Below are 13987 nucleotides of genomic sequence, written 5' to 3'. Positions count from 1 at the left end.
CCTCTCCTCACTCCCAGCCCTCTCCTCTCCTCACTCCCAGCCCTCTCCTCTCCTCACTCCCAGCCCTCTCCTCTCCTCACTCCCAGCCCTCTCCTCTCCTCACTCCCAGCCCTCTCCTCTCCTCACTCCCAGCCCTCTCCTCTCCTCACTCCCAGCCCTCTCCTCTCCTCACTCCCAGCCCTCTCCTCTCCTCACTCCCAGCCCTCTCCTCTCCTCACTCCCAGCCCTCTCCTCTCCTCACTCCCAGCCCTCTCCTCTCCTCACTCCCAGCCCTCTCCTCACTCCCAGCCCTCTCCTCTCCTCACTCCCAGCCCTCTCCTCTCCTCACTCCCAGCCCTCTCCTCTCCTCACTCCCAGCCCTCTCCTCTCCTCACTCCCAGCCCTCTCCTCTCCTCACTCCCAGCCCTCTCCTCTCCTCACTCCCAGCCCTCTCCTCTCCTCACTCCCAGCCCTCTCCTCACTCCCAGCCCTCTCCTCTCCTCACTCCCAGCCCTCTCCTCTCCTCACTCCCAGCCCTCTCCTCACTCCCAGCCCTCTCCTCACTCCCAGCCCTCTCCTCACTCCCAGCCCTCTCCTCTCCTCACTCCCAGCCCTCTCCTCACTCCTAGCCCTCTCCTCTCCTCACTCCCAGCCCTCTCCTCTCCTCACTCCCAGCCCTCTCCTCTCCTCACTCCCAGCCCTCTCCTCACTCCCAGCCCTCTCCTCTCCTCACTCCCAGCCCTCTCCTCTCCTCACTCCCAGCCCTCTCCTCTCCTCACTCCCAGCCCTCTCCTCTCCTCACTCCCAGCCCTCTCCTCTCCTCACTCCCAGCCCTCTCCTCTCCTCACTCCCAGCCCTCTCCTCTCCTCACTCCCAGCCCTCTCCTCTCCTCACTCCCAGCCCTCTCCTCTCCTCACTCCCAGCCCTCTCCTCTCCTCACTCCCAGTCCTCTCCTCTCCTCACTCCCAGCCCTCTCCTCTCCTCACTCCCAGCCCTCTCCTCACTCCCAGCCCTCTCCTCTCCTCACTCCCAGCCCTCTCCTCTCCTCACTCCCAGCCCTCTCCTCTCCTCACTCCCAGCCCTCTCCTCACTCCCAGCCCTCTCCTCTCCTCACTCCCAGCCCTCTCCTCTCCTCACTCCCAGCCCTCTCCTCTCCTCACTCCCAGCCCTCTCCTCTCCTCACTCCCAGCCCTCTCCTCTCCTCACTCCCAGCCCTCTCCTCTCCTCACTCCCAGCCCTCTCCTCTCCTCACTCCCAGCCCTCTCCTCTCCTCACTCCCAGCCCTCTCCTCTCCTCACTCCCAGCCCTCTCCTCTCCTCACTCCCAGCCCTCTCCTCTCCTCACTCCCAGCCCTCTCCTCTCCTCACTCCCAGCCCTCTCCTCTCCTCACTCCCAGCCCTCTCCTCTCCTCACTCCCAGCCCTCTCCTCTCCTCACTCCCAGCCCTCTCCTCTCCTCACTCCCAGCCCTCTCCTCTCCTCACTCCCAGCCCTCTCCTCTCCTCACTCCCAGCCCTCTCCTCTCCTCACTCCCAGCCCTCTCCTCTCCTCACTCCCAGCCCTCTCCTCTCCTCACTCCCAGCCCTCTCCTCTCCTCACTCCCAGCCCTCTCCTCTCCTCACTCCCAGCCCTCTCCTCTCCTCACTCCCAGCCCTCTCCTCTCCTCACTCCCAGCCCTCTCCTCTCCTCACTCCCAGCCCTCTCCTCTCCTCACTCCCAGCCCTCTCCTCTCCTCACTCCCAGCCCTCTCCTCTCCTCACTCCCAGCCCTCTCCTCTCCTCACTCCCAGCCCTCTCCTCTCCTCACTCCCAGCCCTCTCCTCTCCTCACTCCCAGCCCTCTCCTCTCCTCACTCCCAGCCCTCTCCTCTCCTCACTCCCAGCCCTCTCCTCTCCTCACTCCCAGCCCTCTCCTCTCCTCACTCCCAGCCCTCTCCTCTCCTCACTCCCAGCCCTCTCCTCACTCCCACACAGACCCCTGCCCGTCCCTCCAGCGCTGGCTGGCTGGCTGGCTCCAGGAGAACCTTATTCAGGAGATGCACTGGAAAAGAGAGTGTCTGTTGTGTGTCTGGTGTGGTTAAACCTGTGTGCTAGATCTGACTGCACTGTACGGTGTGTAAGTGAGTGTGTGTGTGTGTGTCAGGTCAAGAGTGTGTGGGTGGAACTCAGTTCACCTGGAGGACAGTTCTAAAGCTGCGCCAGCAGTACCTATTTCAAGGTCCCCTCCCTCTCTCTCTCTCTCTCTCTCTCTCTCTCTCTCTCTCTCTCTCTCTCTCTCTCTCTCTCTCTCTCTCTGTCCCTTCCTCTATTTTTTGTCTGTCTTTATCTCTCTTTGCCTTTTTTTCTTGCTGTACTTGCCCTAAAACCGGCACGTACGAGCTCCTGTAGCCCCTCAGTCTAAGCCTGCAGATGTGACCCAACATGCAGCTAGTGAGCACCAGAAGGCCCACACACCTTCACTGTGACTGGAGGTTTCCAGCTCGAGAACCGTTCCTGTGCCTAGCTGTGTTTGTGCTAACCTCAGCCCTCTGCCCCCCCCCCCCCTCCCCCCTTCCTCTAGCAGGCACAGGAAGAGGTCTGAGCCTCCATCACGTCGCCCCCCTGCCCGCCCCAGTGACGCCCACTGCCTGGTGCACCCCTCCCAGCAGGGTCACGGGGGAGGTCACGGCCCCGAGATGGGCTCTCCCATCCTGGGTCACTTCAGCCCCAGAGACCTGCTGCGGAGCCGAAACCACGGACACCTGCCTTTGGACAGCCCCGAGCGGCGCCGGCGCGCAGGGCACGGAAGTCTGACCAACATCTCGCGCCACGAGTCCCTCAAGAAGATCGAGAGCCCGCCCATCCGGCGCTCCACCTCTTCTGGGCAGTACACCGGCTTCTCAGAGCCCCACGGCAAGAACCTGGACCCCGAGACCATCGCACAGGTCAGCTCCCGCGCCACCTCGGCCCAGCCCTGCCCCAGCCCCCAGTCCTGCCCCCCTCACCACAGCCTCCAGCTCAGCCCCCCTCACCCCAGCCCCCAGTCCTGCCCTCCTCACCACAGCCTCCAGCTCAGCCCCCCTCACCCCAGCCCCCAGTCCTGCCCCCCTCACCACTGCCTCCAGCTCAGCCCCCCTCACCCCAGCCCCCAGTCCAGCCCCCCTCACCACTGCCTCCAGCTCAGCCCCCCTCACCCCAGCCCCCAGTCCTGCCCTCCTCACCCCAGCCTCCAGCTCAGCCCCCCTCATCCCAGCCCCTGCACAAGCCTCCGCCCCAGACACACATACACACACTATAGCTTCACACACACACACACACGCACAGAGTTGCGCTGTGTTGACGTGAGCACGTTTTGGATCTGTAGAGAAATTGCAAACCAGGTCTACTAAAATAACTTCAATCATACTTAGAGAGAAGTTTTGTTCCGTGGACTAACTACTGTCTCTCTAAGAATAGCAAGTCATTACAAAAGCCATCAGAGTCGGGGTGGCTTTGTGTCGGAACGGGCTCCAATTAGCATCTGTGAGCTGAGAGCAGTGAGACGGATATATCTGCACTGAGGCAGCGCGCTTACAGAGCCTTCATCATCGTCCTCTTCAGAAGATGCGTGTGATCTCGATGAGATCAGAGAGAGGACATCTCTGTCTGTCTCTCTCGCTCTATGCCTGTTTGTCTTTCTGCCTGCCTGTCTGTCTCTCTGCCTGCCTGTCTGTCTGTCTGCCCCCCCCTCCCCCTTCCTGACAGGACCGTGTCCTGGGATTACAGCTCCAGACAGTTCTACCCAGCTGTACTGTCCTGTACATGATGCCTTCTACTTCTGCTCAGTATCCTGTTCCTGCCTTAACTCTCCACTCTCTTCTTTGCTTCTTTGTCCCCCCTCTTCTCCCTCCCTCCCCTCCGCCCCTCCCTGCAGGACATTGAGGAGACTATGAACACAGCCCTGAACGAGCTGAGGGAGCTGGAGAGGCAGAGCTCAGCCAAGCACGCCCCAGACGTGGTCCTGGACACCCTGGAGCAGCGGCCCACCTCGGGCCCCACCCCGGCCAGCTCCAGCGAGTCCCTCAGCCCCCCGCCGCCCCACCACCACCAGCAGCACCACCACGGCGCCGCGCTGCGCCCCGTCCCCTCCGACGGCCCTGCCCGCCGCAGCACCAGCTCCTCCAGTGACACCATGAGCACCTTCAAGCCCATGGTGGCCCCGCGCATGGGGGTGCAGCTCAAGCCTCCCGCCCTGCGACCCAAACCCATGGTGCTGCCCCGGAGCCCCCAGGCCCAGCCCCCCGCCCTGCCACCCCAGGATCCCCTGGACAAATCCTGCACCATGTGAGCTCTGACAGGGACGCGGGGACAGGAGCTGTCAGGCCAAATAGTGTCCTAGGGCCAAATAGTGTCCTAGGGCCAAATAGTGTCCTACGGCCAAATTGAGTCTTAGGGCCAAATAGTGTCCTAGGGCCAAAAGGTGTCCTACCTGACGTCACAATGCCGTTCCGAAGCAAGGATGCGTCCGTCGCTATGGCGACCTTATATTCCTGAGATATCTACGCGTGCTAACAGGAAACTGTCATGGTTGCTATACTGGTTACTAGGAAGGAAGGGTTGTATTTAGGCTTATTTAAACCAGTTTATTCTACTCTACTATTTAAGGTTTTCACTCGTTCGATAGCTGGTGCTAGCTAGCTAATTTTTTTCGTTAAAAAAATACTTATTCAGCATCAATTTTAACAGACCGGAAAAGCAACACGTATAGTATTCTACCTGCGCGCGTTGCTGTCTCGGGAATGTCGAACGAGTGAAAACTTTAAATAGTAAAGTAGAATAAACTGGTTTATTCTAGGACACTATTTGGCCTGACAGCGCAACATGCCATCATGTCTATACAAATCGGTAGTACTATTAATAACTATTACGTAAGAACTTAAATAATCCAATGACCGTCTGGACGTTGTTCTGAGAGACTTGAAACTGGGTGAGGTGGAGTGGAGTGCTTTGTCTGAGGATTTCACCCCGGAGGTGAAAGGTTCTGCTGCCTGACTGGGACACAGAGAGAGAGACGAGCTGTTCCTAGACGAGCTGTTCGTAGACGAGCTGTTCGTAGACGAGCTGTTCGTAGACGAGCTGTTCGTAGACGAGCTGTTCCTAGACGAGCTGTTCGAAGACGAGCTGTTCGGAGACGAGAGACGCGTGTTGAAGTTAGTGTGTCAGTAGCTGTCATACTGTAGAACGTGATGAAACAGACCGCTTTAACAGTCAATAGATCAGTCATCTTCTCACTCTTAACAGGAACAACCAATCACAAAGGCTTCCTTCAAGGTTTTAGAACCTTTTTACCGTTGTTGGTTGAAAAGTCTAGAACATTACACACAACAATGAAAGTAGGTTAACCACTCATCCAGGTGATCTATGGTAGTGTAGTCTGTTAGCTGAGCCTGAATGCAACTTCTCAACTAGGTGAACAATTCTTAGGTTTTAGTATTACCAATATTATATTAAGGCCTTACTGCTACTCTAATGTATAGTATCTGTTAGTTCACAGAGTATCTTTAAGTTGCTTCAGTGTCTAACCCAGAGATGGGAGAATGGCTGCATTCAAGATATAGACAGAGGTACTTTGGATAGCTCAGATACCATAGCTGTAGATATGGCATAACCACAGACACAGGACAGGGCCAAGTGAACTGGATATAAACACAGCTGTGTCTGTGGCCAGGGATTGGCTGGACCTCACACCCTATCGGATCGCTGCCATGATCCTGGCACACGTGGCTGGACTGAACGCAGGGTTGTTTCTAGCCTGGCCCAGTCTGGCTTGGGACAGGAAGTAGGGGAGGGGATAAAACCACTGAACAGGAAGTCTCCCTTGTGGAACATTCTGTGAACATGTTGATACTGTACAATCCTAACCTCCTGCTTGGAAACTCATTTATCTTGGCGTCTCTCAAAGTAAGGAGCCGTTTGAACACACTACATTGTACTCATTTACTTCCAAATAAGAGCCATCTGTGGACCGGGGCTGGACACCGTGCATTCTGACAGATTCCAGACACGCAGGGTGTAATCCTGCGTGCTGTCTTCCATAACCACACTAGTCTGGCTTTCTCCTTCACTTTAAAAACAGCCAACCCAAAGCGCATGGCTGTTTCTGTCACCTCTCTCGCTCCCCTGGACAATACAGGCACACTCCCTAGAGAGTCCTGCAAACTGATGTCGGCTCAAGAGACAGACCTCGTCGTCTGTGTTGCTGTGTTAGAGACTCCGGGAAGCACTCGTGTGCAGAGTCACAGCGGCAGGGGGGCTCCTTTCAGATCTATGTTCAAGATTCCCCGAGTCTGTTGTGGGTCTGCTGCGGTGTTACCTGCTGTGGGTCTGCTGCGGTGTTACCTGCTGTGGATGGACTGGGAGTGGGTACGACCAGCACCCACGGACCCAAACCGCAGCCGAGCTTCATCATCCGCGTGGACGGCGCCTGGATCTGGCGTCACGTGGGGGTCCATGTTTGGATGTTTTCCTGGAGAGTCTCTCCTGTAGGAACGTCCTGCAGACTCACCTGAGGGATGATGGAACTCCTGCTCAACTCGGGGACCAATTGTGACTGAAAATGTTTTCCATCAAGGACGCTTCTCTCACGTTTATGTGTGTGTGTGTGTGTGTGTGTGTGTGTGTGTGTGTGTGTGTGTGTGTGTGTGTGTGTGCATGCATGTGAACGCTGTTTTTAAAACCTCTGTTGAAGGATTCCTAAGTGGCTGGACAGGATCAGGCAAAGCAAAACACACACGGGGTCTAGAGAGTGTGTGTGTGTGAGTGTCACTGGGAAGAGGTCCTCGTCTGTTCATACAGCAGCTGGTCAAAGAAGAAAAAAACCCTAATAACACGTCTCACAACAAACTGTGCTCTCTTTACTGAAACGGCTTTACTGTATGCATCTAATGACGTTGACTGTACATCGTTGTGTATATTAAAACGGGATATGATTTTACTTCTGGTGACTAACTCCTGCTCCTTTCCCTTTCTCTAAATTTAATTCCTTTTTTTATTTGTTTACCATTATTATTATTTTCTAGACATTTACCTGGATGTAGAACTCTGGTTGTAGAAACGAAAGGTCGGGTATCTCCAGGCAGGAAACCTGTCTGAGAGGAGCGCGTGGCAGAGTTGTGTTTAGCTCTCTACTGTCCTGTGCAGTAGTGGCTTCCCCTGCTGGGGCTGTGGCCGTACTGCGCCCACGTACATCTGCAGTATGTTCACATGAAAGTGCCTTTGGAAACTGCTTTAGAGGAATTGCAGCCTTGCTTTGTATTGTTGCATTCTGCTGTGAGAGCGTGGGTGTGAGAGTGCAGTAGGAAAGTGGATGAATTGATATTGATGCCATTTTAGAAAAGGTTTATTTAATGGATTAGAAAAAAAATGCATTAATAAAGATACAGCTTAACCATTGTGATATTGCACTTTTATGTATAGAACTGTATATTTGGCATGTAACAACATCATAACAACTTTGAGAAGTCTTTCAGGACTTCCTTTCTAATAAAGGAAATAGTTTGATCAGTCTAAAGTCAACTCGTGTTTTTTATTTTATTTTGAAGGCCTACGAAATAATGAAGTGGTGCTCACTGATCAAGCGCTACAAACCTGTGTGTGTGTGTGTGTGTGTGTGTGTGTGTGTGTGTGTGTGTGTGCGTGTGCGTGTGCGTGTGCGTGTGCGTGTGTGTGTGGGATAACCGCTCAGATTTGAGCGGTTGGCAAACATAGACAGCTAAGCTATTAATAGCCATGCTAATTTTTTAATTGTTTATTTTAACTCAAAAGTTACATTGTGGTCATGTGAGATGTAGAACTCACCCTAGCCTATACATAGTTTCATAAATATCGTCTCTCTCCTCTCCGCCAAACTCTTCTTGTTATAATCTCAGGAAGATTGTCTTTAGTTTAGTTTGATATATCCTGTCAGCGTTCTGATTTCTGCTGTGGTATCGAGCTCGAGCTATCACAGTAACCGCACGTAAATAGCTAAAAAGTATGGGAGTTTGAGAATCAGATGAGGTTTTGGACGATGCAAGGATCGGTCTAGTTTGATTTTGAACTTATGTATGTATGTTCATGTTGTTCATAGGCTTACAAGGTATAGCATACTATTAATCTTTTTTTTACAGTATCATACACTTGCGAAGGAACATGCTGTAGCCTACCACATTACATTAACAATAACATCAGGAGACGTGTCTTCAGACACTGATTCTGACAATACCGCAGTGTGTCGGCAATTTATCCCTATTATCGTTTCGGTTTCGTTTCTTCAGAAAACTAATTCCGTGGGAAGAGCAAGAACACTTCAGCGAGCAATTCATCGAGAATCAGTTCTCCCTGTAGCTATTGGGGCAGTATCCAAAGACAATGTCTTCTGTAGTGTCTCAGTATGTTACAAAGATTCTTTGTGAGAATCATGGTTTTTTGGAATTTAAACAACTCAAACAGATTGTTGATCAACAATTCACCGTGGCTGATGAAATGCTTTCGCGAATACTTAACGACGGTGAAAAAATCGTTATCATCGAAGGCAAACAAGAGGCCGCTGGATGTATTTTGAGCCCAGATAGTCTAGTTGTGGCCAAGACATCTCTACGCGTCTGTCAGAAGTTGCCTGTAGAATGTACACAGTGCGACAGCTTACACTTGTGTAGGTATTATGTATGCGGTTACTGTAGTTTCGGGTAAGTTGGTCTCATCTTTTACGTCCTGAAACATGTTTGCCTAACTTTGAGTTGGTTGTAAGATACCTATTGTCACTGAATAATCAGAAACCCGCAATGTTTAAATATGGTTATGAATAGGCTTATCAACAGCTGAATCAACAGAGCGAGAATCTTGACCCAATGTTGAACTCCAACTCACTCGATCACGCCATTAAAATGAATTGATCTGGTCGAGTGAGTGTGTGTATGAATGCAAATAAAATTTATTGTTCCAGGGTCAAATGCAAGAATGTACACAAACTGGATTCCCCTTGGAACCTATCACTGCTAAGTACCCATGGATTGCAGAGCTTGGTGGAAAGGGAGCTGTTCTCGCTCCTGTTGCAGAGCGACCCCTACCTGTTACCAGAGGTAGTGCATGACTACTGGAATCAAAAACACCATGGGGAATGGTCTGAAATGATATTCACTGTTGAATTGCAATGTTATGTTTTGTTCCTTTTGCCTGGAAGCTTAGATGTGGTTACTTTGTAATGTGGCTGGTGATTACCAAACTTGTAAAACAGTTGTATTACTGAGATCAAACCATGGGAGAATCCATCTTGCCTTGTTCCAAGTTATTCGTTTACGCTCGAACCTCAGTGGTTTGGACCAGTCAGCGTCCTATGAGGAACTCCTAGCAGCTAGGGACATGGTTGAAGTTAGCCCTGAGAAATCCCAATAGATAGTAGTTCATCCAATCACCTGCCAAGTATTTTTTGGAAGTGCCTGACCTTTTATTAACAGTTCACAAGGACAACTTCCCAGGTGGTTGAGTGGAACAAACCATCTGGCAAGTCAGGTTAAGTAAATACAGATACTGACCACAGAAATACTGTAGACATGTGAACTGATATTTGATCTTCCTCTGTACTTTCCACACTTTGGTTAACAGTGTCTACCAAATAAATCAAATGTTAAGGTAAAGCAAATGTTTACAAACATTGACTTCATGGATGACCAAATACTGTTCCTGCCACCACAGTACGACTATTCAGACAACCTTCCTTTACCCTTCAGATCTGTCTTCACTACAACAAGGGTGTGGGTGAACATGGATCCTGCAAGTTCAAGACCTCCTGTATCAAACTACACCTGTGTCTCCACTTCCTCCAAGGAGACTGTAGGTTTGGGCTTTCTTGTAAGAGAGCACACTCCTTCGATGGCACCGCCATGAAGATCTTGAAGGGGCGTGGTCTCAGCCCTGAGAACCAGATCATGTTGAAACAGATCTACAAGAACAGACTGCTGATCCAGGGTAGGTTAGACATGTACAGTAGCTTCAGCTATTTGAGGTTCAGCTGAGAGCTGGTGACTTCAGCTCACTGTTCTGTTCCTGTGCAGCTGGCCCACCTCAGCCACTTGGGACAGATGGCCCCAACCCACCCTCCTGCATCTCCCCCAAACACCCAACTCCTCCAGGGGGAAGACAGCCCTGCATCTCCCCTCAACACCCAGCCCCTCCAGGGGGAAGACAGCCCTGCATCTCCCCTCAACACCCAGCCCCTCCAGGGGGAAGACAGCCCTGCATCTCCCCTCAACGCCCAGCCCCTCCAGCGGACAGGAAGCAGTCCTCTAACTCCACCAATGAGGGGGACAAGACTGAGATCTGCCTCTTCTTCATTCGCAGACACTGCAGCTTTAAAGGTTACACCCGAGATGAGAGCTGGCTGAGTCACGCCACATGACTGACACCTTTGATGTCTGAACCTCTGGAAACGCCCTTGTGCTGGCTTCATCTGCGTGTGTGTGTGTGTTTTGTTCCTCAGATCAGTGTGTGCGGGTCCACTACCACCTGCCCTATAAATGGCAGATCCAGGACAGAGATGAGGTGACCTGGAGAGACCTTCCTAACATGGAGGACATAGAGAGGGCCTACTGTGACCCGAAGACAGACGACAGGTGTTTATGAAACGACACAAGTTTTGGAAAGTATACAGGAAGTACACATTCCTTAGTAAAATACAAACATCAAATATTTTTTTACATTTGAGCTGATTCATATTCCGGTACGGACTTAATTCATTTACATGAGTGTCCTCATTTTCTTGAACACTTCAACACAGATAAGTAGGCCTATAATACGAGTGGAACCTATTTGAACGCAGTTCTTGAATTCCTGTGTTGTAAATGTGCTGTGTGTTTCCTGTGACATCAGCGGAGGGATCCTGGCTGTGAACTTCCTCACCATGGAGATGGGAGGTTCCCGAGTCCGCCGTCTCTCCACCTCCTCCTCCGTCACCAAACCTCCACACTTCATCCTCACAACCCAGTGGCTCTGGCACTGGAAGGATGAGTTGGGACAGTGGCTGGAGTTTGGACAGGTCAGTAGAAGGGACAGTGGCTGGAGTTTGGACAGGTCAGTAGAAGGGACAGTGGGTGGGACTAAAGGCCCAGAGGTAGAATATTTCAACACCCCTAGCCCAGAGCCCCGTGGGAGCCAAATGTTTCATAAGCTCAAAAACGGTCTAGCGGTATGTTATGTGAGAACTGAAATGTCAGTGATATATAGAATAGTGTTTACAGGACCTTGTCCTGAATGGATGATGTGAACTGTTGGTTGTTATGTAAATTCTCAGTTAGCTGAGCCGTCTTAAGATGCTGTGTCGTCTGCAGGGCGACATTGATGGGGTGGCGTCTATCACCTCATCGACACTGGAGAATGTCTTCCAGGCTGACATTGACACTGAGATCCAATTTTCTGTTGGCAAACACAAGTACATCCTCTATTTGAAAGGTACAGAAAGTTACAAGGGGGGTCAAATGGCTGAGCGGTTAGGGAATTGGTTAGGGAATTGGGCTATTAATCAGAAGGTTGCCGGTCTGATTCCTGGCCGTGCAAAATGACTCGGGGGAATGTCCCTGTACTTACTGGATAAGAGCGTCTGCTAAATGACTAAATGTAAATATACGAAAAAACCTGTTCTTCCAGCTGCTCGTGACAGGGCACACACCCTGTGCTTGCGTTCACTCACTGTGGTTTCTATTGTAGAGATGTATCAGCTGAACATCACATATAAAACCAAGCGAGAGGTGAGGAGAAGACCTCACTTCCTGTCTGGAAAGGATGTGGAGGCCAAGCTGAAATGCAGTGGGTCCATCCAGCTGTGAGTGGTCTCTGTCCCAAAACATGCCTGACATTGTACCTGAACGATGGAATACTGAAACATTACTGTATGAGTACAGTATATTTTTTGGTTCCATACTGAAAGGATTGAGTGACTTTTCAGAAAGTTGTAAAATGATCATTTTAACAGCAAGACTTCTTTTGCTGTCAATTTCCTGTGTTTGTGTCTTTGTAGCAGTGGGTCTTCTGAGAGCTCTTCTTCCTGCTCAGTGGACGTGCCTCCACACTGGGACAAAACAGCCCTGGTTGACTTTACATACAAGGTACGTTAAGGACAGACACACACACACCACAATCTGGCATCTAAATTATATTTGAGTGTGTACTTTTACTGTCTCAGTGGCTAATATGTAACCAAGTTGGATTGGTTTACTCACTCCTCAGTATAAGTACTGCCCAGTCATGCCATTGAAAAGCTCATGTTTTGGTGGCATAGCAGGTTAAAGTGATATTTATAGAGGTGGTCGTTGCGTTGGTAAGTCAGAGGACCCCAGTTCGAACCCCGGTATGGGCAGGAAGGGCAGGATGCTCTACTGACGGTGACGGATGACGTAACGGCTTCTGTGACGCGTGTCTCCCTCAGCTGGTTCCACTCCCAGGTACTCAGAGTGAGTACAAGATGGTGGAGAAGCTGTTCACAAGCACCATGACCACAAGCACCATCCACAGCATTAAGAGGATTCAGAACCCTGCACTGTGGAGAGTATTCCAATGGTAGGATGCATTAACATAATACATTAAAAACTGAAAACTATGTTTAATGTTGTGGGTTATGGTTTGTGAAAAGCCTCACAAGAAGCTAATTCAATGAAATTATATATATATATATATATATATATATATATATATATATATATATATATATATATATACATACATACATACATACATACATACATACATACAGGTTGAAAAAAAATATTTTTTTCAAATTCTCACAAATGAAAACCAAGCTTCACCAATCAGCTTCACAAGGTCCATGGGAGGTTGAGCAGGACTAGTTCCATGTCCATCCATTAGGCTGTGCAGCGAGCACCACGTGCAGATAGTGTGATTGTGTGTGCGTTAAGGCAAAAGGAGCAGATGAAGCAAAGGAACGGTGGAAAAACTGTAGACGAGAGACACCTGTTCCACGGTACCGACTCATCTCTCATCGATGCCATCTGTGAGCAGAACTTTGACTGGAGGGTCTGTGGAACCAATGGAACTCTCTATGGCAAAGGTAAACACACATTTTAGCCTTTAAATGTGAAAGAAATATCCTGTATATGTCTGTCTTCAACGGTGTAAATGTAATTTTTGGTTTCGTTTCTTTGTTTCCAGGGAGTTACTTTGCCAGAGACGCCCTTTACTCCTCCAGATATGCCCAGAGGAGTGGAAGCAGGAAGAAAATCATGTTCATGGCCCTGGTCCTGGTGGGGGAGTTCACCAGGGGCAGCGGTACCTTCGTCAAGCCCCCGGCCAAGAGTACCGGCAAGGGCTTCTATGACAGCTGTGTGGACCACGAGAGAGACCCGAGCATCTTTGTGGTGTTTGAGAAACACCAGATTTACCCAGAATACATCATTAAGTACTCATGAAGTCAACGAGTCTATAAAAGCTGTGGTTTAAAAAATAAAATAAAAATGCAGCGTACTGTCCTGTGTAAAACTATTTTCTCTAAAAGCAAAGGCTGGCAAAGGGCTCTATTTCTGTGGGTTATTGTATAATTTTTCAGTGAAACAATTTCTGTATCTGTTTAAATCTTACACTGAGGTTTGTTTGGTTGTTAGGCCCTGGTACATACTTACAATACATCACTCTGGCCTTCCTGACTAGATCTAGATGCTTTTTAAGTCCCCCAGACTCCATTATAGAATAGTGAGTAAAATACTAAACTTCTTGCACATGTGCTATGCTCAGAGTGAATTATACATGGCCTTAATAAGGGGTTTGATTGCAGTTTGACTGTCAATGAAATATTAATAAAATTCAATATTTGTAATAATTATTTTCTGTAACAATGCATGTTGTTAATCTATATGTTTGTGCGAGTCAATTTTGTGATAAAATAAGACCACATTAAATATATAGTATTAAACCAAACATGGGTGCTTCACTTTTCATTGATTCCAAGATTCATAACCACAATTTCATTTACAATTTCATTCTACATTTTCTTAGAATGTCCTTATTTTGTC

At 49.9% G+C, this 13987-nt stretch overlaps 2 protein-coding genes across 6 annotated transcripts in view; both read left to right on the top strand.

Annotated features, from left to right (window-relative positions):
- The window catches only part of srgap1a (SLIT-ROBO Rho GTPase activating protein 1a), a 64861-nt gene extending 57358 nt beyond the window's left edge, over positions 1 to 7503 (top strand). For 2 of the 3 annotated variants that reach the window (XM_084671546.1, XM_084671544.1), the window contains exons 21-22: positions 2536 to 2899; positions 3868 to 7503. In XM_084671546.1, coding sequence (XP_084527672.1) covers positions 2536 to 2899; positions 3868 to 4281 — 778 coding nt within the window. In that variant the 3' untranslated portion in view covers positions 4282 to 7503. The remainder of the gene's footprint in view (positions 1 to 2535; positions 2900 to 3867) is intronic. The other variant, XM_084671545.1, reaches the window with a different exon arrangement.
- Positions 7504 to 8019: 516 nt separating this feature from the next.
- Positions 8020 to 13442, top strand: parp12a (poly (ADP-ribose) polymerase family, member 12a). Of its 3 annotated transcripts, none has more exons than XM_084671610.1 (12): positions 8020 to 8036; positions 8917 to 9052; positions 9701 to 9938; positions 10025 to 10327; positions 10450 to 10582; positions 10839 to 11004; positions 11297 to 11417; positions 11673 to 11787; positions 11983 to 12070; positions 12391 to 12521; positions 12878 to 13029; positions 13131 to 13442. In XM_084671610.1, coding segments are annotated over exons 1-12 (1842 nt in total). In that variant the 5' UTR covers positions 8020 to 8034; the 3' UTR covers positions 13388 to 13442. The 3 variants fall into 3 exon arrangements, with proteins under 3 accessions (XP_084527736.1, XP_084527735.1, XP_084527734.1); XM_084671609.1 differs by lacking the exon at positions 8020 to 8036 and adding an exon at positions 8069 to 8659 and having other exon boundaries at positions 11986 to 12070; XM_084671608.1 differs by lacking the exon at positions 8020 to 8036 and adding an exon at positions 8070 to 8659.
- Positions 13443 to 13987: the final 545 nt, after the last annotated feature.

The sequence above is a fragment of the Hypomesus nipponensis genome, chromosome 14 (assembly GCF_054491055.1).
Source record: "Hypomesus nipponensis isolate SF chromosome 14, ASM5449105v1, whole genome shotgun sequence".
Taxonomy (NCBI): domain Eukaryota; kingdom Metazoa; phylum Chordata; class Actinopteri; order Osmeriformes; family Osmeridae; genus Hypomesus; species Hypomesus nipponensis.
The sequence above is the reverse complement of the archived record's forward strand: the minus strand, read 5'-3'. Positions and strand labels throughout refer to the sequence as shown.

Coding starts and splice junctions, on each gene's coding strand:
- parp12a (XM_084671608.1), top strand. CDS start 8,343: ATGTCTTCTGTAGTGTCTCAGTATGTTACAAAGATTCTTTGTGAGAAT. Junction 10,583..10,838: donor GACCCGAAGACAGACGACAG/GTGTTTATGAAA, acceptor CTGTGACATCAG/CGGAGGGATCCTGGCTGTGA. Junction 12,071..12,390: donor TGGTTGACTTTACATACAAG/GTACGTTAAGGA, acceptor TGTCTCCCTCAG/CTGGTTCCACTCCCAGGTAC.